Source organism: Cicer arietinum, chromosome 6 (genome assembly GCF_000331145.2).
Source record: "Cicer arietinum cultivar CDC Frontier isolate Library 1 chromosome 6, Cicar.CDCFrontier_v2.0, whole genome shotgun sequence".
NCBI lineage: Eukaryota > Viridiplantae > Streptophyta > Magnoliopsida > Fabales > Fabaceae > Cicer > Cicer arietinum.
In genome coordinates, this window is record NC_021165.2 from 6582062 (window position 1) to 6605249 (window position 23188).

At 29.7% G+C, this 23188-nt stretch overlaps 2 protein-coding genes across 3 annotated transcripts; one reads left to right on the top strand and one right to left on the bottom strand.

The window, feature by feature from the left end:
- The first annotated feature begins 7217 nt into the window (after positions 1-7217).
- On the top strand, positions 7218-11820 carry LOC101501397 (uncharacterized). The gene is made up of 10 exons (XM_004503829.4): positions 7218-7707; positions 7937-8057; positions 8582-8667; positions 9136-9553; positions 9647-9747; positions 9867-9933; positions 10126-10353; positions 10564-11022; positions 11198-11270; positions 11379-11820. The coding sequence occupies exons 1-10, from the start codon at positions 7334-7336 to the stop codon at positions 11624-11626; spliced, it is 2175 nt and encodes a 724-aa protein (XP_004503886.1). The 5' UTR covers positions 7218-7333; the 3' UTR covers positions 11627-11820.
- Positions 11821-13475: 1655 nt separating this feature from the next.
- LOC101502152 (CBS domain-containing protein CBSCBSPB3-like) lies at positions 13476-20506 on the bottom strand. 2 transcript variants are annotated; one of them, XM_012716757.3, is made up of 14 exons: positions 20216-20506; positions 19762-19930; positions 19540-19672; positions 17762-17917; positions 16624-16702; positions 16399-16518; positions 15727-15793; positions 15478-15583; positions 15345-15403; positions 14924-15030; positions 14711-14841; positions 14463-14542; positions 14290-14379; positions 13476-14196 (listed from the first exon to the last, which is right to left on the bottom strand). In XM_012716757.3, exons 1-14 carry the CDS (start codon positions 20329-20331, stop codon positions 14026-14028), a joined length of 1584 nt encoding a protein of 527 aa, XP_012572211.1. In that variant the 5' UTR covers positions 20332-20506; the 3' UTR covers positions 13476-14025. The 2 variants fall into 2 exon arrangements, with proteins under 2 accessions (XP_012572211.1, XP_004503889.1); XM_004503832.4 differs by having other exon boundaries at positions 17747-17917; positions 20216-20505.
- Positions 20507-23188: the final 2682 nt, after the last annotated feature.

Genomic DNA, 23188 nt, shown 5'->3' on the forward strand with positions numbered 1-23188 from the left:
TGTCATTTTTTTTACTCAACTCTACACAATTTTAAAAATCAAGTTTTATGCATTATCCTATACTCTAAATTGTCTATTTATAATCCATGGCCAACAAGTTTGTATGTATGCAATAAATTTTGTGATTTACTTCTTTCTAAAGTAGTACTATTGCAACAAATACTGGTCATAAGTTTTACCTCTTTAACGTGGAAGCTTCTTTGGTAGTCAATTATTTCGCTATTGAATAATATTGCTTTTTTATAGTAAACGTTTATTTCAGCATATCAGTAAAGAAATAAAATATCTACGGTATAATAAAAAATCGGTATTAAAATCTTTTTGATTAATTTTTTTTTAATTTGACTACATATATGTACATAAATTAAATTATAGATAATTTCTTTAACTCTTATTAATACATGTTTTTATTTATTTAGTTTTCATTATAATTATATTAATTATTGAAATTTAGAATTTTTAACATAAAAAAACTTCCAAAGGACATTTACTCATTTTTGTTTTTGAAGTAACAAGATTGTCACGTGTTTGTCGTTAGTCATATAGGTAGACAAAAAATACTGACGACAAATATTTTAGAAAATAAAAGTCGAAGACTTTTTTTTGTACGGACAAAATTTAAAAGTTGATAGTTTGATAGAGATTAAAAATATATTTAATTTTTAAAATTTTGATTTTGTAAATATATTTATTTTTTGAAAAATAATATTAATAAATAAATGATGGATTTATAGCTCAACTATGTTTTACAAAGTATAATAATAATAATAATAATAATAATTATTATTATTATTATTATTATTATTATTATTATTAAAAATAATAATAATAGTAGATGTTATATTTTTTCTTGACTTGCAAGCCTTAATTAGTCTTTTATAATAAATAAAACATTAATTAGTCTATTAAATATGAAATCTTTATCTTGAATATCATCTTTTTAATTTAATCTTTTTGACAAATTCCTTGAACAGCAAATTATTATATGTTTAGGTGTTGTCATTTAAATAGCATGCAAAAGTGCATGCAACCCAACTATACATTGATGAGTGAAAAAATAATAGAGTTTGGTTCATTTTTTTCATAGACATGTCGAAGGTATTGGGTTTAGTTAGTCAAGAAGGAGTTGATTGGAGCATTAAGGTAATAACATTCAAAATATAATGAAGTAATAGTGTTATTTCGGTGCTTTGTCAATCAACTACTACTATTTTTAAATAATTTAACGATTGTGATTGTAATTGTAATTAACAGATATTTTAAATAATTTAACGATTGTGATAATGATTAACAGACATTTAACGATTGTGATAATGATTAACAGACAGTGTATAAAAAATAGTATATATGAATTAAATTTTAAATAATTTTTTCAACTTTTATTAATGCAAGCTTTTATTTATTAAATTTTTCATTAAAATTATAATAATTATTAAAATTTATTATTTTTAACATAAAAGAATCTTATGAAACAATCGTAAACCAACTTCCTTAATCTTCTTCTTCTCATAATAAGTGAAATATTAATTTATTAAAAGATATTTTAAAATAATGATGATTTTAATTAATGAAAATAGAAAATAATAATAATAATAATAATAATAATAATAATGATGAAAAAAATCTGATAAAAAGATGAGACATATATTTGTTATCGATACATAAAAAAATATGAGATAAATATTTGTAACTGATACATAAAAAAATATAAGACAAATATTTGTCATTGACACATAAAAATGCAGAATAATTATTTGTAACTAATAAAATATAACAAACAAAAATACGGTACATATATTTGCCCCAAATAATCTTAAGAAATACGAGAAAAATAATTGTCATTCATACATAAAAACAGGATAAATATTAAAAAAATTATAAAAATCTATAACTTATACATAAACAACGCACGACAAAATATTTTAAAAAAATTATAAATAAATATCTATAACTTATACATAAACAACACATGACAAAATATTTAAAAAAAATAAATATAAAAATCGCATGATAAATATTTGTTATTAATATATAAAAAAAAATACGGTACAAACATTTGTTGCTTATAAATAAATAAATAAATAATACAGGAGAAATCTTTGTCTTTATAAACATTAAAAAAACACTATACAATTATCTTTCACTAATACATATAAAAATCGCAATACGAATAATATTTTTATAAAATTAATTGAGCATATTTTCCTAAATTTTAAATATTACATTGATAATAACTAAATAATCTTAAAAAGATACAAACACACGTGTCGTGCCATATGCGAATGTACATGTATCTTTCTAATTACTAAAAAAAGTATAATATCTCTAACAACTTAACTGTTGTGATTAACTGACAGTATAAAAGCTCTTTACACAAACATCGTATATAAATTAAATCTTAAACAATTTATTCAACTCTTATTAATGCATGTTTTTATTTATTTAATTTTTGATAAAGTTATATTAATTATTGAAATGTATAATTTTTAACATAAAGAATCTCCTAAAAAACCTTTACTCAATTTTTTTTAAGTAACGAGATTATCATGTGATTGTTCGTTAGTCATATAGGTTGAGATTTAACATTAAAGATCAAAAGTATTGATGATAAATACTTTGAAAATTAAAAGTTGAAGATTTTTTTATATAGACAAAATATAAAAGTTGACATTTTGATAGAGATTAAAAATATATTTAATTTTTTTATATTAAATATACATATTTATTTATTTTTTTGAAAAATAATATTAATAAAAATAAATGATAGTATGATAGCTCACCTTTTTTTTTTTACAAAATATTATAGCTAACATTGACTTGTTAGACTTAATTAGTTTTCAATAAAAAATAAATAAATAAAAAACTTTAATTAGTTTATCAATGTGCAATTTATATCTATCATATCATCTTTTAAATTTAATATACAACATTAATAGCTTAATAGTATGCTCCAATGTTATACGGTGTTAAGGGTGTGGATCAATCTTTCTTATAATTTTATTCACTAATATTTTCAAGTTAATTATCATATCAATTTTATATCTCTTTAGAGTTTGTTTGATGGTCAGGATAAGAACACAAGATATGATACAGTTATCTTAGCATACTTTAATCTTTTATTTAATGCATTAATTCGATATGATACAATAATCAATTTTTTTAAACTTATCCTACTTGGATCTTATTTTCCAATTCTTAATTCAAGGAATATTAAAATACTTTTTTTTCCAACTTGATAAAAGTTAAGAACTATTTTTTCAGGTTAGCATACTTTTATTATTGTGTTGATAAAATCATTTCCTCTAATGTTATGATTCTTTTCTGATGTTGATGTTGGGTTGATTTATTGATTGTTGACGTTAGGTTAATTTTTTCTAGATTTATTATTCCTTTGATTTTACAATTATTTTATGTTGTTGATGTTGAGTTGATTTTATGATTGTTGATGGTGAGTTGATTTTCTCATTTCATATTTGCTCTGATGTCTAATTTATTTTATTCTACAACCTCATAAAAATTATGATTGTTTTCTGATTATGTTCATATTAAAAGGTTGACAAAATAAACTTTGATTTAGATGATTGGACTATGTTTAGCAATTTTTATAATAGTGGGTCATTATTCAATGTGGCTTTATAAAAATCATAGCATTTAAAATCGATTAATTATTAGATAGGGACTAAGAGGAGAATATTTAGAGAGTTTGATCAATTGGGATGATGTCACACGTGTTAATCAACTTCGCATGTGTATTAGATCACTTTGGCGATTGTATGTTTTCTTGCGTACTTAGGGCAAGTTGAAAGAAGATGGACTAGTAACTATTGAAGAACAAGTGTCTATGTTCTTACACATATTGACTCGTCATTCTAAAAATTGTGTTATTAAGTTCCTATTTAAAAGTTTGGGACAAACAATTAGTAGGTATTTTAATTCAGTGTTGAATGAGGTCTTACGGTTACATGAATTTTTTATAGAGCACCTCATCATGTCCCAAAAGACTATTTGGATGCAAGATGAAAATGGTTTAAGGTACTTTTCTAAAATAAATTTATAACTTTGAATTTTTTTCATGTGTTAATTTGGATGAAACATTAATGAATTTAGTTTATTACATTTTTATTTGACAACTCTATTTGACAATCCTATTTAGGTTATTATTATTATCTTGCAGATGTGAGTATACAAATAATAAAGGATTTATTGCTCCATACATAGAGTGTCGTTATCATCAGAGTGAATGGAGACATGTGTATACACCATCGAATGAATATAGTTTTCATGTTTCAAACTTAAATTTTCATGTTGACAAAAGTTCAAATTATTTTTACCAATTGAAATTTGACGAATTTATGTTTTAATATAGTTTTAACATATCAATATAAATTTTTATTAATTTTTAGTCAATAATAATTTACTATACTAATAGAAATATTTTTTTTATTAATTAACCTTTTAATCTTAACTATCTTAATCTCACACATATAAGAAAATATGTATTAGGTTGAGATCCATGAGAAAGGAGAAATGTTGAGGCCCAAGAAAAAGAATTGGCCCAAAACTAATTTTGAGGCACCCGTCACAGTAATAAAATAGAGAAAGCTGAATTTCATTACCCCTCAATTGGACGTATATCTCAAACAATTATTAAAAATCTAAAATAATCCATTTAATTTTTAATCAATAAATGCTTTAAAAAAAATTACTCTAAAATTTGATCCCCTCAACAAAATATGTAGAAATTTTCACCAAAAAATCTGGTACACAATTTTCAACTATTGAAAATTTCATTTTTAAAATTTTCGATTATATAATTTGTTTACCAGAAATTTCGCCAACAAATTTCCAGTAATTATTTATACTGCCAAAAAATTATGCCTTGAAATTTTCGGTAATTAATTTTATAATACCGGAAATTTCAAATTTTTAAAATTTCTAGTAGTTACTTTTACTCAACCAGAAATTTCAAAAATCCGATATGTATTTTTGTTGTTGAATTTTTTAACTTTTTTTGTTGAAATAGGGATGGAAACAACACAATCTATTATGTATAGATTTGACTGAAACAATCACAATGATCAAATTTTTTAGTCATGAAAAGTTGTCATATCAAGAGCAAGAGAGATTAACCGACAAAATCGAGTAGCTGTTAGTCCTCACTGAAAAAATATTTATCAAAAAAAAAAAAACAGTTCCAGAAAAATCAATGAGAAATGAATTTTTCGGTGAATGTCTCAAAAATTTGAAATTTCCAGTAGTTATGAGTCAATACTAAAAAATTTCAAAAAATGAAATTTCCGGTATTGAAAACAAACTATCGGAAATTTCAAATTTCCGGATGAAACTTCCGAAAAATTCAAAAATACAAATTTCCGATATTAAAAATGACTACCGAAAATTTAGTTCCTTCCAAAATTTCCGATGAAGAAATACAAACTGTGGAGAATATAATGACACTTTTTAATTTTTACAGTTTACTTAAGACTATTTTAGGCATTTCAAATTTAAATTTTTAAATGAGAAATATATAATTAATTGGGAATACGAAATCCAACTTTTTAAAATAGAAAATAATTGGTAATGTGAATTAAACTCCTTTGAATGTAATCATTCGTCCGAATAGAATTTTTTCTACCAAAGTTTTATACACTTCTTACTACTACAAAATCTTCCATCTTATTATTATTTTTTTCAAAAAAATATAATTAATTAGAAATATATACTTGACATCGTAGAATTTAATATGATATGAAAGGAGAATTTTTAGAATTTGTCTGCTAATATACTTTCAGATATTTAAAATATTATATTTCTAATCAACAGTACAAAATTCTATTACAATACATATGGTACTCAAACAGGAATATAGAGTTCTGATTTTTTGCATATTTTTTTAAACATGTTTACAAAAATTTGACCCAATTCTTTTTATTAATTAAACGTGTTTACAAAAGTTTAACCAACATTTTTTTATAACTTTTAGATCAATGTTGAATTTAACACGAATTTTTTTAAAAGCCAAAAGTTTTAAAAACCAAAATAATGCAATTCGTATGGAAAAAATGTTTTAGACTAATGTCGTTTTTAAAAAATTGTATCTCAAAATATGAAATGCGCACATAAATTTTCACTAAATATGAAATAAGTTATCCTTTTTATCACCTTTAGAGTTATAGACAAAGATGAAAAATAAAATAGGTCGTAAGAAGGATGAAAGCTTGATTGATTTTTTAATTTTTTTTCTTTTAATTTTGTTCTCATTTTTGAACCTACTTAGGTACATATGTGGCAATAGAATAACACATCATATATTATATATTATATGCTACATATCATCTACGTCACCAAATTAATAGTCAACATAATATTAAAAGACTACACGGACACATTTAAATGAGTTTAAGAATAATTTAATTTTTTTTATTGAATTAAAAACTAAAAAATATCACTTTGCTTTATTATAAGAGAGTAGTAAAAAATTCGCTAAATTGTACTTTTCATCCTTAAGTTATTTTTAAGTTTTATATTTTTACTTTAAGTTGTTGCTTTTATTTTGATCTCTTACATTACTGTTTTGATTTATAAGTTATCTTCATTTTTTTTTAGTGTCTTATATTATAAAATTAAACACTTTGATTTATTAAGTTACAAATATTATACACCTTGATCATTTCTAACACTAGTAATATAAAAAATTAAAATAAAACGAAGAAAAACTCGAGTAACTAAGAGCTTGTTTGATTTAGATCGTAAAAATTCTATTTTAATATTTTAAAATTTAAAAACTAAAAAATTTGTTTAAATTACTTGTTTTTAAAAACTGTTTTGTAAAACTATTTTTAATATTATATTTTTTAAAACTAAAAAAACAAAACAGATAAATGGTGTTTTAGTTTTTATTTTTTAATTTTTTAACTCTATTCAAAAAGTGTTTTAAAAATTGGAGTTGTTAAACATATTTTTTTAAATTTCTTTTTTTTTTAAAATAATTTTCTAATTTTTTTTTATAAAATAATTTTTAAAAAGTAAAAAGTAAACTCAATTAAAGAAGTCTAAAATTAAAATCTAAAAATAATAGAAAGGTGAAAAAGTAATTTAGTTTGAAGTGTGGATGAAATGAATTGAAACAAGAAAATAACCATAGAAACGTGTGTAGAGTAAGAACCACCAATTGATAAGTGCAAAAATGTAAACAGCATCAGAAAACAACAAAATAAAAAAGTGGTGGCCACAATGTACGCACTGTAGCTTCTGCCATATGAGAGAGACATCGTGAACAACAATTCTTCAACTAAGCTTCTTCTTCTCCACACACACACACACCATTCACTCAATGATCACTACATGCAGAGCTTCTTCTTCTTCTTCAAGCGCCAACCCATTTTCTCTACGTTCTTCCATACATTCCAAACCACCATCTCTGTCTCTGAGTCTGCTCTTTTTCCCTCGCAACTTGAACAAATGCATTGCTCTTTCCTCAGCCACACAGTGCAAACCCAGAAGCCATTTGGAGGGTAAAGAAGGAAATTTGAATAATGGGGTAGAAGAAGAGGGTGACCGTGAGGTTCACTGTGAGCTCCAAGTTGTTTCTTGGAGGGAAAGGAGAGTTAAAGCTGATATTTCTATCAATGCTGATATTAATTCAGTTTGGAATTCTCTCACTGATTATGAACACCTTGCTGATTTCATACCAAATCTTGTTTGGAGGTAATGTATCAATTGTAGTACATTGTTAGTTCAATACAATATCCATTCATTCATATTAGTTTTTGCAAATATATCACTTTTCGTTCATTGGTATTTTGTTTTTACTCATTCTAAAGTTTATTCATATTGAAATTAGTCCCTTTAATACGTAGAATGTCTAATTTTAGTCTCACAGGTATGGACTAAAATGATATTTACATGGATAATATGAGAGTTGTTTTGTTGTTAGTGGTCGTATTCCTTGCCCTTTTCCTGGAAGAATATGGTTAGAGCAAAGAGGATTTCAAAGGGCGATGTATTGGCATATTGAAGCTCGTGTTGTCTTGGATCTTCAAGAATTGCTTAATTCTGTAAGCATTTGTTTTTATTCATTGATTTTGTTACTGCATAGTAGCCATCAGTTCTATTCTTTAGTGACAAGTGGATAGCATGGAAGATTTGATACAGTTTAGGACATAGAGCACAAATAAAGTATACAACAAATTTAAAAAAAAAACACATATGAACAGACTCAACATGTATGAAATTGACTTCATTGTGATACTTATCATCTATATTAATATCTTAATTTGACAATTAAGTAAATAAAATTATAAAAGACAGTTAGAAGAATTCTAAGTGTGTGTGAAGTGTCTAAAACAGACAATTATTTTGTGGCGTGTGCACTTCCTAGTTCATAGACAAGCACATACATGAGCCACTGGCTACGCCTAATCGATAGCAAATGAATGTTCTCAAGAATTGTCTTTTCATTCAAAATGGGAATGACATTGCATATTTGATAGATTAGTCAAACTCAGAAAACATAATTAATGCTCCACAAGAGAGAACTTTCTATTTTCTAATACTACAGAATTCGTTTTTAATGCTTCAGGAATGGGATCGAGAACTTCACTTTTCCATGGTTGATGGAGACTTTAAGAAGTTTGAGGGCAAATGGTCTGTAAAATCTGGAACAAGGTAACTAGAACCTATACTTCTGAAACTTAATACTTACTAAGCAACCTTGCATAATATAAAGAAACTATATTTTGACTTCCAGTGTGTTTATAAGTTTGATATCTTGGAAGAAGTTCTGGTTACAGCAGGGGCTTCATTTTTTACCTTTATCTGCAAATCTTTATATTAAATACCATAATTAAATTTGAATCTGTGGAACTTCCTTTTAGATACAAAGAAGTTTATGTGTGATTCAGTTGAATATCTTCATATCAATAATATGTTTTGAACTTGTACTCATTTTATGGGCCAAAATGCAATTATATGAGAGAGAATGAAAAGATTTCTAACTTCAAGTAAGGATATCCATATTATGTATAGTGCATTATGCACCGGGTAAAACAATGCTACTGGAGTCATTTCGAGTCTTGACTATCTTCATTTTCCGTGACATGGAAGTTTTATATCTTCAAATTCTATTTTCTGCAGGTCATCGTCAACTAACTTATCTTATGAGGTTAATGTGATACCAAGATTCAATTTCCCGGCTATTTTCTTGGAAAGGATTATCAGATCAGATCTTCCTGTGAATCTCCGAGCCCTAGCATATAGGGTTGAAAGGAATGTTTTGGGAAGTCAGAAACTTCCCCTGCCAGGAGATGACTTGCATAAAACTTCTTTGGCTATTAATGGATCTTCTGTCAAAAAGATAAATGGCTCTTTGCGTGAGAATGACGTATTGACACATGGAGAGGATAAAGAAGGTTTGGACACTTCAATTTCCGGTTCATTGCCCACGTCTTCCAGTGAGTTAAATAGCAATTGGGGTATATTTGGAAAAACTTGTAGCCTTGACAAGCCGTGTCTAGTGGATGAAGTTCATCTTCGCAGATTTGATGGACTTTTGGTAACTTTTCTGTACTAAATTGTTATCAGGTGGCCTGTATTCTGAGACTGAACTATAGTCAAAGTTACTAATAAAAATGATTTTCATGTGAAGGAAAATGGAGGCGTTCATCGATGTGTTGTTGCAAGCATAACAGTTAAAGCTCCTGTCCGTGATGTATGGAATGTTATGTCTTCCTATGAGTCTCTTCCTGAGTAAGTAATGAGTGTTTCCTTTTTACACTAGAGATATTAGAAAACAATGCTGTAAAGGATTTCTAGGTCTTATTTTTCATTTTTCTGACTTAACTCCGAGGGAAAAACATTTGTTGCAGGATAGTTCCAAATTTAGCAATCAGTAAGATTTTATCACGAGATAACAACAAAGTCCGCATTCTTCAGGTATGGAGCAATCTCAATGAAGCAGAATTAGAACAAGAGAATCTTAATTCTTAACTATTTTTTCCTGCTACTGTATTATGCTTACTAGCCATTGTTTATCATTGATATCCACTGTTAGTAAAATAAAGATATATATGTACATGCACAAACTCGTTTGTGATTGATGTAATTCCTGGTTAAATCAATATGCAGGAAGGGTGTAAGGGCCTGCTCTATATGGTGCTTCATGCTCGTGTTGTGTTAGATTTGTGTGAATGCCTAGAACAGGAGATTAGTTTTGAACAAGTTGAAGGTGACTTCGACTCATTCCAGGGAAAATGGACTTTTGAGCAACTAGGAAATCATCACACACTGCTAAAGTACTCTGTGGATTCAAAAATGCGCAAAGATACTTTCCTTTCTGAAGCTATCATGGAAGAGGTTTGTCAATATTTACTCCGAATGTTTGGTCTATATAAGTTGAAGAATGATACATTTACTTATCCATATCTCTTTTTAAAAAATGAATAATTTGTTTTAGTTTGTATTAAATACAACCTTTTGAAGGTAAATTGATCCACACGTATGTATCTCCAAAAAGTATACATTGATCATTTGATTGGCTGGCATGTTATAATTTGTTTGTTTCAGGTCATTTATGAAGATCTGCCATCAAACTTGTGTGCAATAAGAGACTACGTTGAGAACCAGAAAGCATCACAATTTTCGGAAGTTTGTGAGCAGAATACAAATTCAGGACAAATAGTTATTTCATCTGGCTCTGGAGATGATAACAGCTCTAGTTCAGATGATGCTTTTTCTGATTGTAATGTTCAAATCTCATCTAATCATAGGCCAAGAGTTCCAGGGTTACAGAGGGACATTGAAGTCCTAAAATCTGAACTCCTGAAATTTGTTGCTGAATATGGACAGGAAGGATTTATGCCAATGAGGAAGCAGCTTCGGTTGCATGGAAGAGTGGATATTGAGAAGGCTATAACTCGCATGGGTGGATTCAGAAAGATTGCAACCATAATGAACCTCTCTCTAGCTTACAAAAACCGCAAACCCAAGGGTTACTGGGACAATCTTGAAAATTTGCAGGATGAGGTAGGCTGCTGCAGAAGTTCCTTTTTTAGTTGCCACTTTTCCAAAATAACAAGATAAAGTAACATGACAATGACACGATGAAGGATAAATATTATGCATTCATTAATTCATGATAAGAAACAAGCATAACGTTGCTTACATGTTCGATGGGAATATAATTTACTTCTTCATGCAGATAAGTAGATTTCAAAGGAGCTGGGGAATGGACCCATCATTTATGCCGAGTAGAAAGTCATTTGAACGCGCAGGTAGGTTGAGATATTCCCTTTCTCAACTTCAATTTTATTGTTTGCAACGCTTGCTTATTACCATTTTAATTTTGAGCTTAGCACTACATAATGGAATTTACTCCGCAGGCCGTTTTGATATTGCACGAGCGCTGGAAAAGTGGGGTGGACTTCATGAGGTTTCTCGCCTTCTGTCTCTCAAGCCGAGGAGAAAAAGAAGTAGACAGGACAACCTTGCCAAGGATAGGAAAAATGATGAAATGGAATTACCTGATGTAGATAGTGAGATGAAGACAGCATCTAGACCCTATATTTCTCAAGACACACACAAGTGGCATAAAGAACTAAAACAGTTGGACATAAATTGGGTTGAGTAAATATATCTACACATGGTATACCCTATACCACCACCTAGTTTCTTGACGGCATACTATGCACATTCTTATTTGCCTCATTTTTGTTTGTAAATTTGCTGTTGTCTATAATTTTGTTTTGAGCCTCATTCATTGGCAAAAATAGTTATGTCCTGTTAAAATTTGTTTCATTGTCAATGGGTATAATTTTAAGCGCATGTTATTTAGAAGTAAATTTGGAAGTATATATTTTGTTATTAACTCATTTATACCATCAAGTGACCGTTGAATTCATTCAAATCAGTGAGAAATGAATGTTGATGAGCGAAAAATGGGAAGAAAGATGAAAGATAATGTGGAAGTTCTCACTTAGGGTTTAGGGTTTTGAGTACTCCTAATCAATTTGATATTAATTGAATGAACTGATTTTTTTCGTAAGTAGAAATCGAAATCGATATCCAGAATTTACAACTCACATATTGTGCACCAAACAATTGAATAGTTTGAATGAAACAAATAAAATCTGGTGGTTTAATATTTTCAAAAAAATACAGAATTACATTAGAAATGAGAAACAGCGAATTCTACTAACTGAATAACAACATTAACATTAATTCCTCTGTTATACAGTACTAATAATAATAAACATTGATTGATACAAATACAACAGCGATACTCACTCAATACTTAGAACTAGAAGACGAAAGAGGAAGATGCATTATGTTGATCGGTGAGAGTTGGTTGAAGCGCGTTGAGTTTGATGTAGAAGATTCTAGAATCAGAGATACCATCCCATGACGAGTGAGAGTGAGAAGGGAAAGTACGAGAATAACCCAAGTAGTTCCCACAGTTACGGCAGAGGAGTTTGGTCGTCGTTTTTGTTGTTCGTCTTCGTTGTTGGAAGTTGAAAAAGGAAATCATCCATGAGAGAGGAAGTTGTTGGATCTGAGTAAACCTGCTCTCGTCGATGGAGAAGAAAGAAATGACACATCTCTTACTCTTATTATTCTTCTTAATTGAGTTTCTTGCGTAATTGGAATAATCAACGAGAGATGTGTTGCGGTTACTGGAATTTAAGTTGAGTTCATAACCGCACGAACCGCAGCTGTAATTGACATCTCTAATAATGAAGGAAGAGATGTGAAGTTGTTGTTGAGATTCGTTTGGTAACTTATGCATGCCGTCGTCGTTAATCGTTATGCCTTGAGGTATAGAGAAACAGAAACAGACTGAATTTTGTAATCAAGTAAAGCTTCTCAGTCGACCCCACTATTATTAGCTGGCTAGTAACGGTAACCATAGAACCCAACAAATTTTAATCATTTAATATAATAGAAAATTTATTTTCATAAGAAAAAATATTTAATTGGGATCTTTTTCGATCCAAATCTCCTTTAATCTATATATTGTTCCAATTTCAAGTATGTAGTGTCACATATTTGATATATAGTCCGTTTTAAATTTTGTAGAACATTTAATATATCATAAAATAAATTGATAATGATTAATTATAATTATCTAAATTTTGTAGGACATTTAATAAATCATAAAGTGAATAAATCAATAATTAAAATTATAACTATCTATAATTAGTCTTGTATATAATTATACTATTAACTATTAATTTAATTATCAAAAATAATAAATTATTCACTTTAGAGAAATCTATCTCCTTGTGAATTCATTCTCACATAACATAGTAAATTAAAATTAGAAGGATGTTTCACAATTGGAAAGTTTAACATGTTCTAAATGATTTTTGTATAAAAAATTAAGTTACAAATTGCTATGTAACTATAAGATGGAACATTGAAATTTTTTAATAATATTGTTCGCTATAAGGTACTTGGAGAAAATTAACATGTTGACATCATAGACCAAAATAAATAATAGAAATAAGATTTAGAGACATTTAAACCATTCGTATTCTTTCGAGAACCATTCACTCATTGTTGAAATAAAAATCAACCTCGGTCCTCTGCGTACATCGCAACCACACCATGAAAACATATAGGTAGAACCAATAAAGGCGACGGCTAAATTACGGAAACTCTACCATAAAGGAATTGCAAATGCAAGTTCATGTGGCAGTGGGACATCATTGCAAGTACGCTTGAGCTCAAACAAAAATGCAGAACCCCAACATTTCTCATTGTTGTATGACGACAAGACATTATCTATACATATTCTCAGTCGGAAGGACTAAGGAGAAAGGATTACTGACTTGACTGCAATTACATCAGAGACAAAAAATACAAGTGACCATCTTAAATAATCACTTTCGCTCAATCTCATGGGATAAATAGTTACCCCAAATAAATAGACTCAATATTAGAGAAGCTCTTCTATGTCAGTATCCAAGTATTTCCTTTGTTGCAATGGGCGATTATTGCTTTTTTTCGCTGCCTAAACTGCCAAACACATTACTTGGACCGCTTTAGGTAGACTAATACACTAATGCTTGTTACAACAATAGCACCTGCAAAAACACTGGATCGGAGAGACAAAACACTATATTTTTGTCTAGTGACTGTAATAGATTGTGGTGTTGTGGGTTTGGCTGAATTGCCGAATTCCAAATGCAGCTTTAAAGCCTGAAATACAAAAATGTTTTATATTGGAATGTATTGATCTATAGAAGGAAATATCACCAAATGACAAAAGCTAGTAGAAGCAGATATCTTCACCTTCACTCCTGCAGATCTAGCATAGCTGACAGCAGAAACAAGATCACTATCAGTTCCAAGAACAATTCTATCACCTTCGTCGTCCTCGTACTGCAAATGAGGAAAATGTCAGTATGGTAATAGAGACACATAGTAGTAAGGCAGAAGAATTTGCACTAACATAAAAAACACACCAAAATCACAGGGTGTTCTCCGTCATTAACGTTAACTCTCTGCATGACTGCAGATACTAGCTCATCTACATGTTCAGTACCTACAAATACAGCAACATATATAACTGACTTCTACTGAGAATCAAAGTAAAAATTACATAACCAGGGTTCAGGTGTGTCAATGCACAAGATGTGATTGTGACAAACATACAAGAAGACAACAACAAAAATAGACCAAGTCTTCCCAATGTTTTCCCCAAGATAGTTACCACAGTTGAATCGGTGCACGCGACCATTGGGATCCTCAAATTTGAAGGTAAATGAATTTCCAAAACCCATAGAGTGATATGCAGACTTTGCTGTATCTGCCCCATCTGACGTCATGAGCCCAGAAACTTCACTGCAATAAAACATCATAGAAGCTGATTCACAGATCAGAACAGAACAGATATCATGTTTAAACATTTGTACAACCGGTATACCTATGAGTATCAGAATCTTCTGGTGGCTCTAGAGCAAAAGCTGAGTCCCAAAACTTTTGCATAATTGTATTTGCCACATCATTAACAGCTCCAGAACTACTCTCCACCTAAGGTACATCTTAGTAATCAGAAATTGGCATCTGTATTGAATGTTAACAAAATGTGGTACATGACTCTTTATACACAAGATATAATTTTAGACTTCGATGTTATTGAAAGCGGACACCACACATACTGCAAATAACAAAGATGCAATAAGGGGGAATGGTATGTGGACAGCTGAACAGATCCATTAAAGTTTAAACACTTTCAAAATGCACCACACACAAAACAGAACACTTGTGTCATGTTTTATCCCATTCTATAACCTATCTATAAAATGCTACCGATAATTTAGATGTATCTCAAACATGAAGTTTACCAGGGAAATTGCGGCATGAGTTATCTGCAAAACATCAATGCAAGCAGCAAGATGTCCATCTGAAGAAACAATAATGGTCAGTGCAAAGTAAGAATTTAGAATCTGCCAGTGAAATTAGGAGAGCGAAGCTCACCTCTATCTACAACAGGAAGATGTAAGAACTTCCCGTGATGCATCATATGAAGTGCATCAAGTATTGTTGTATCTAATGTTGCACAATCTGGGTTTGGAGTCATTACCTAAGTGAGAGAGGGAAGAATCAAGAAAAAAATCAAACCAGTTCTCAAAATCGAGCAAAAACAAGAAGACAACAGAAGAAATAATGTCTCGTAATATAATAACCCTCCTTCCACTTATGTTACTTCAAAAAATAAGTATTAACCTTTTCCACTAGAGTCAACTCAGGGGACAGATTTGGAGCCACAACACGCATAAGTATGTCCTTTGAACTGCATGAAAGATGTATATAATGTTAGGCATTATACAATGACCAAGGAGAAAATTAGAAAGGATGGGATAGAATGCCATTATATTGAGTTGGATCACATGGAAAGTAAGGGGAACAGATAGGAATATCAACATTTAACGGCAATGTAACGTCCCATCAACTTGGAAAGATGCGAGGGAAATCAGTAATGGGATTGATTATATATAAGGGTTAGGAGGGAAAATAAGGGAATAAAAGAAAGAGGGAAGGGCTAGAATGAGGTAGGCATGAATTCAGAAAGGTTTTGGGGTCTTTGACTAAGGATGGGAGACTAGCAGGCCCTCAAAATTCAGTAGTGCTTTATTCTCTATTATCGGTTTTTGTAAGTGTAAGAATGCTGAATTTATGGATTTGATCTCTGTAAATGCAGATTATCCCTATTTCCAGTAATAAAATACTAGACTTCTACCAGAGAACAATATATTGTACAAAAAAGGGATTTCAAAGCCTAATTCCAATATATATCATTAAAGAGAAATATTATCTAAAAAAGCATACAATCATTTATGTTATTCCATATAAAGGGAATTAAATAGAAAAGAATAAAGTCTCTGAAAAGAATCTTACGTGAGTATCCCCTGAATCTTGGTTCCTGACAAGGACACAATAACAGCTGAATTAACCCGCAACTCCTGCATCTTTTTTGCAGCTACATATACAGGATCTGCTGCTGATGCAATAGCAACCCTAGAAACATAGAGCTACAGGACTTTGTAAAACAATTATATCTGATTGTATAAGCCTTATGTGGGCAATACATGCATACACGACAAAATAAAATGCGGAAATTACTTTGTATTTTCGCCGATTAGGGTTGACAAGGAAGGCTTGAATATCCGCTCTCTCAGTGTTTCTAACAATGCATTTGGAGCTAATAAAGATGGGGACAATTGAAACAGAAAATTAGCATAATAACAATATTACGGAGAAATAACGCAACATCCAGCACTTCTAAATAATGATAAAGCAAGGATAGAGAGGCTGACAATTTACAGAAGGAGGAGCGATAAAAGAAGTCAAAAATAATGCCACCAAGTGGGATTGGCTAACAACATCAAAACACATGGTAATCAATCAAATCAATTTTAAAGATAAGAAGCACAACGTATAAACTTAAAAAATAAATTTTAAAGATAAGAAACATAAAGTATAAACCATTCAAACCAATTTTAAAAATAAGAAACATAAAGTATAACTGCAAACTTTAATAGATACACATTTAATAGTAACGCCTAAACTTGCAGAGCTTTTATGCAATTCTCTTAATAGCATTTGATTCTTCATTCATCTAACTATTCGGCTTACTATTCACATATAAAGCCATTCAAGTTAACCACTAAAGTATGTAATCAAAGTATAATATATGGAGTACACATTGCCCGGTCCATTAGATAACAATGTCATGTCCCCAAAGCAAGAATATAAATCAATAACTTTTTAAGAAAATTACAAATTGTAGGTGAGGAATGTCCAAAAACAATAATACCAAGTTTAGGGAATAATTAACCACACAAGAGATTGATTAAGCGAATAGAGGACTCACTCCATATCTACTCTTCAAACACTTTTTGATTAATAAGAGTTATATACTATGAGAAGGTGAAAAATAAAAGTGCAGTGGTAATTCTCTTTTCTCTATCCTTTTCTATTAACTACCAGCTCCTTTGTTTCTAATTTCAGCATCAAGATAAATAGCTTAAATTTTTTATCGTAGAAATAGTCAAGTAAGCTTAAGAGTGTACTCAATGATAGGTTTCATATATTAAAACAAAATTGCTTCAGAATTCAACAGTAGTACAAACAACTGTATAAACATTAAAAAGACTTATATGAATGTGGATGCAATTTACAAATTCAAATACAATCAGTTGTTTAATACTGTAAGAAGCGTATGAAAATATAATGATAAACAAACCAGATGCATTGCTACCCCGATGGCGTTCCGCGCCTTCAACTGCAGCAGCAATGGCACTCCCCTGCTCGGCAGCCTTCTCCATCCTAGATATGGCATCATAAAGACATCTGGTGATATCCAGTATGGCAATGACTTCACCATTTTCCACAACAGGCAGGTGCCTGAATTTACCTATCATTTGAAAAATATATCCAATTATATCTCACTTAATGGAATACTTTATAGGCATGCATCTATAGATGTAAACACATAAAGAAGTAGAAACACTGCCCAATTCTTGCACCATCACATCATTATTTCAAGCAACAGACATAGTAAGAAATAGGTAGAAGGTCGGACAGGAATACTGTGACAAAGAAGAAGCATAATAAGGCACAGATTGTCAAATGAATAAGCCTATGTTTGGCCGGGCGGTGGCATGCACATATATTATCACGTCCCAATGCAAACAAAACGTGAAAAATTAGAAGCTCCAATTTGGAGCAGTGGCTAAACATACAGTGGGTGGGTTATTCCACCGTGAATACAAATAGACACTAAATAACCTATAGCTTCAAATACAAGAAAGGTACAATTTTTGTTGCAAACCTCAATCAGATGCCACTTTTTGATTTTAGGACAATAACACGGAATAAAAAATAGACGACAGAACAATTAAAATAGCTAATTATGGAATAACTTTTTCCAAAGACAAAACATCTCGTAAAGTCTTGTGTAACAAAGAAGACAGAGAACAAACGCAATGTGCACCATAAAAATCAAAAGAACCATGGATTTAGAACCAAGTAAAACCAAAGAACATGATAGTTTAATTTCATCGAATTAACAACTAATTGCTTTGAAGTCCTTCGAATTGAACACTGTAAATAGTTAATAGTTCAAGGTGATCATATTATTTATTATCACTCTACCTATTCTAAGGCTGGGAGGTAGAACACTGAAAGAGAATGATGAAACAAGTATTCCTAAGATCATTGGATCAATCTCAAGACACCAATGGTTCAAAAGCATAAGTGAAAGCAGGCCTCCCTGATAAACTTTGTTGAAAACAAATTTATTTGACTATGAATTTAATATGCCAAATGATTATGATATTTTTCTATATTCTGTTATTATAATACTTTTGTCTAGACAAGAACAACATGGCTCCTACAAAAAACCACAGTAAAAACAAATATGCCCTCAATGTAAAGAGCCTCCTTCCTAGGGTCTATGCTTATTAAAGACGATAAACCCAATCTACACAGACCTTTTTTCATCCTCTGTATACCTTATAAAGTCATCTAAATTGCCAAACTGTAATCAGTGCAACAGTACAAATAACTTTAGTGCTAAATCGCGAATTGTAAGGAAAGCATGATATTTGATTATAATTGTCAGTGATTATTTTATTTCCATATAAGCACTTTTACCATGCATCATTCTTGTTCAATAACAAATTGATTTAATAGAAAAAGAAGAAAAAAATATTTTTTAATTCACATCCAACATGTTCTGTGCCATATCAGAAACCTCATGATTATAGTGAAGCATGAGCATCAACCTCACAAAATACATGCTGAATGCATCTTCACTGCACTGTAACCACATCTCTTATTATGTGTAAGAAAGTCATAACAAAAATATTGCACAAAATGTATTAAATGAACTGGGATTGGCAAAAAAGAACAGGTATCTTAGCATCATTCAAGTACAGCAATACCCAAAACTCTGTGACAACAACATTAGCATAAGACATCCTAGTTTGATTTACACACCTAAAATCCAATAATAACAGTAGGAAATCAGCTAACCTTGGACCATCTTCTGAAGAGCTTCAATGGCCAGTGTATCCGATGACACAAATAGAGGATTCCGAGTCATTACTTTAGAAACCGCTGTCTGATCCGGTCGCAAACCCTCGGCAATAACTCTAGTAGCAATATCCTAAACACAAGACAAACATGCTCACATTGTACATTGCATCTCGTATATGATACGGAGTACGGACACTTTCAATCAACATATTCACAAACCTTGTCAGTCATTATTCCTGATAGCAAAGCATTTGAATCGGTCAACAAAACAGCATCAACACGCCGAGCTGCCATTCGCCTACATGCGTCTGAAACTGATGTCCCCTCAGATATAGTGAGGGCTTTGGATAACCGAAGCTTCTTAACCGTCCTTTCTCCTCCATCAGACCTAAATAATTTCATTAACAACCACAATTATTATTATACCAAAAAAACAACAGAACAATCCATCAAAACCTCTAAATTCAATCAAGAAACAGAAACAAATTAAAAAAAGTAATAATTTCCACATGCTAACGGTAAACATAAAATTAAATCAACTTAGCTAACTAACTACCAAAACAGGAAAACGGAACAGAAATCATAACATCGAATGTATATATATAAATATAGTAATTAAATCTGAATAAGACGATGATAAATAAATAAAGAAATTGTAAGAGAAGGTAGTTACTCGAGGGAGGGAGGAGAAGAAGGTCTGGTGGAAGGTTCGCTGGGGATTCCATTTTTGGACATTGAAGGAGGACGTTTGTGGTTGCCACTGTTCCTCCTCGTTAATTGACCGCTCATTATTTTTTGCAAACAGAGAGCAAGAGAGAGAGAGGTTAGTTAGGTTAGGGTTCTTCCGTTTCGGTTTATGCTTTTCCCCTTCCAGCCACCAAAACCAACCTCTGCAACCTCTCTCTCTTTCTCTTTCTCTTTCTCTTTCTCTTTCTCTTTCTCTTTCTCCTTCTGTTAAAATTTTATTTATTTATGGTTTCTTTTTTAATTATATTATTTTTAGTTTTTTACTGCCATATCTCAGTCAGATCAGAGGTTCAAAGTTCGCACCGATTTTCAGTTTACCTTTCATTTTTAGAAATTTATTAATTTATTAATTATTAAGAAACAAGGTGAACCTAAAATTTGAAAACAAAATGAGTAAATGGACATGATTTTGATTTTGTTATTAATATTATTATGCTTGTAAAAATAGAAACAAATTTTTTTAGTTGTGGTTCGTGTGTGTCCATTTGTCGGGAACTATACCCCAACTTTGTGAGTGGATCTTGATTTTAATAATTAGGGAAAAATGAAAACTTTTTTTGCTAATAAATATAAAATAAAGTATACTTTAACACAAAAATTAAAATAAATATTATTTTTTATTTTTAATATAAAAATAATTTATAATATTTAATTAATATTATATACATTATTCTCAAATTATATGAGTGAAAAACACATAACACAATTTGTATTTATGCTTAAATTATTACAAATATTAGCAAGATCATGGTTTAAGCACCTACTAGTGAAGTTTTGGCGGCGTCATAAAGATTGAGCACGTTCGAGAATGAAGAGGCTTTCAACAACACTTTGCATCCTGGTCTTAACTTGGTGATCTACAACTTAGTCCTTGCCAGCTTAGTAATCTCTAGCACAGGTTGCAGCCTATTGTGGTCTTGTTTACAACCAGCCACTAATCAGAATGCAATTTGGTTCCGGTTAAAGTTTATGCGTCGATTTTGAAGACATTTAAGCAAATTCTAAAGAATACCCGTGACATTCCTTTAAACCATATCCCCATACCTTGCTTCAAGAGGTATGTAGTAGCTATACAGATTATGGAGGAGGATTGTGTTGCTAACATCAATAGCTGCAAATATTTCTTTCATGGAAGAATAATGTTAAGCAAAAAATTTCTCCAACAATCGAAAAGTTAAAAGGCTTTTTGGAATGTTCTTGGCAAATGGTCTCTCATACCTATTGGTAAGAGCTTTTTTTTTTCTTTTTCATATCATCCATTGGGAGGACCTTACGAGGGTTTTAGTGGTAGGGTTTTCTCCAATATTTTTTATTTATTCTTTTTGCCACCGTATTTTCATTTAGATTCAGTTAAAAATACTAATGTCAAATGTTGAGTTATAATTCATGGTATTCTTCTTTAATATTAGAGGCTACACATTATTTTTGTAATCACAAAAGGTATTTGTTATTCCTTTTGGATTGTACGAAGCAACTAGCTGTAATAAATTTATATATAAAGTTATATAATATTAGAGGAGAACATGACATATTTAAAGTTATTGTCGTTAATGATAATTTAAATATCGAACTTTAAAGTATTGCGACATTTTTTAGAATATAAAAATGTTATAAAAAAAATTATATGTAAAATATATAATGACGAGGAAGAGAACATGATATCGATTAGACATTTACATCACTCTTTTATTTTAATTATACTCCAATATATATGTTTTACACTAAACCCTGGCCTAAACTCTAATAAAATAAATAATGAAAATTTATATATGTAATTAAGTACAGTTATGAAAATTAAAATTTGAAATTTAACCTATCAGTGCTGACTTCTCAAGAAGATAAAAAATTCCAATATATATATATATATATATATATATATATATATATATATATATATATATATTATTTTACTTTTTATTGTTTGTAGGTGGAGATTAAAAACTATTTTGTTGATGAGGATGAAGTTTTTGCAATTAGGTGGAGTGATTTTCTTAAATTGTTTGAGTTTTTATGTTAGTAAGACAATTTTTTTACGATTATTAAATACTCTAAAGTACTCTCATTTAGAAACGGTTTATCTATTTTGCATTTCATATATGTTTGTAAGACTTTATGTTAATTTTGAATATATGATATTGAACTTTTATTTTATTTTGATTCATATATATATATATATATATATTATTGTGTTATACTCGTTTTATTTAAATTGGTTTAGAAATGTGTGTAGTCAATTAATTTAACTCAAATAATTAACATCAGTGTATTATTAACAGCTTGACAATAAGACAACACAACCTAAATCGATCAAATTATTGTGCATTTGTTTATTTTTGCTGCTCCTAACTTATAAGAATGGCCTTTTTTTTTTATATTCAAACTAGGTGACGTCCTTGTCTAACTAAAACAAAATATTTGCTAATTCTTTTCCATATCTCAATGAAGAGATTCATTACAAAAAGTCACATGTAATTTGACTTTAAGGGTAGCAAACTAAAATAAATAAAACGGTGACAGAGGTATAGTCATCATGTATAAACTTTAAATAAAAATAGATAAATAGTAGGAATATATATACTCTATAATAAGGTTCCCATATATATAATATAAGAGGAAAAATGTTTATTAAATATTATATCCAAATGCTTTTCAATATTACTAGAAGCATTTCATAAGAAAAAAAAAGTTATTAAAACAAATTAATTAATATCCACTATTGCATTAATTTTTTTCTACACATGTATTAAATTATATATTATTTATTGAAATATAAATTATATTAATGTATAAATTTAAAATTTGTTGAAATTTCACGTTGCAAAACTCATATACATAGAATAGTTTTCAATTTTATAAATATTAAAATATCACTTTATTTTTTATATTTTCGTATTAACTA

Excerpts from the sequence above, each read along its gene's own strand:
- LOC101501397 (XM_004503829.4), top strand. The coding sequence starts at position 7,334 with ATGATCACTACATGCAGAGCTTCTTCTTCTTCTTCAAGCGCCAACCCA. Across the intron at positions 9,748-9,866 it reads TCCTATGAGTCTCTTCCTGA|GATAGTTCCAAATTTAGCAA; the intron begins GTAAGTAATGAG and ends CATTTGTTGCAG. Across the intron at positions 11,023-11,197 it reads TTGAAAATTTGCAGGATGAG|ATAAGTAGATTTCAAAGGAG; the intron begins GTAGGCTGCTGC and ends TTCTTCATGCAG.
- LOC101502152 (XM_004503832.4), bottom strand. The coding sequence starts at position 20,331 with ATGAGCGGTCAATTAACGAGGAGGAACAGTGGCAACCACAAACGTCCT. Across the intron at positions 15,404-15,477 it reads TCTTCCTGTTGTAGATAGAG|ATGGACATCTTGCTGCTTGC; the intron begins GTGAGCTTCGCT and ends TTGTTTCTTCAG. Across the intron at positions 14,842-14,923 it reads GAAGATTCTGATACTCATAG|TGAAGTTTCTGGGCTCATGA; the intron begins GTATACCGGTTG and ends GTTTTATTGCAG.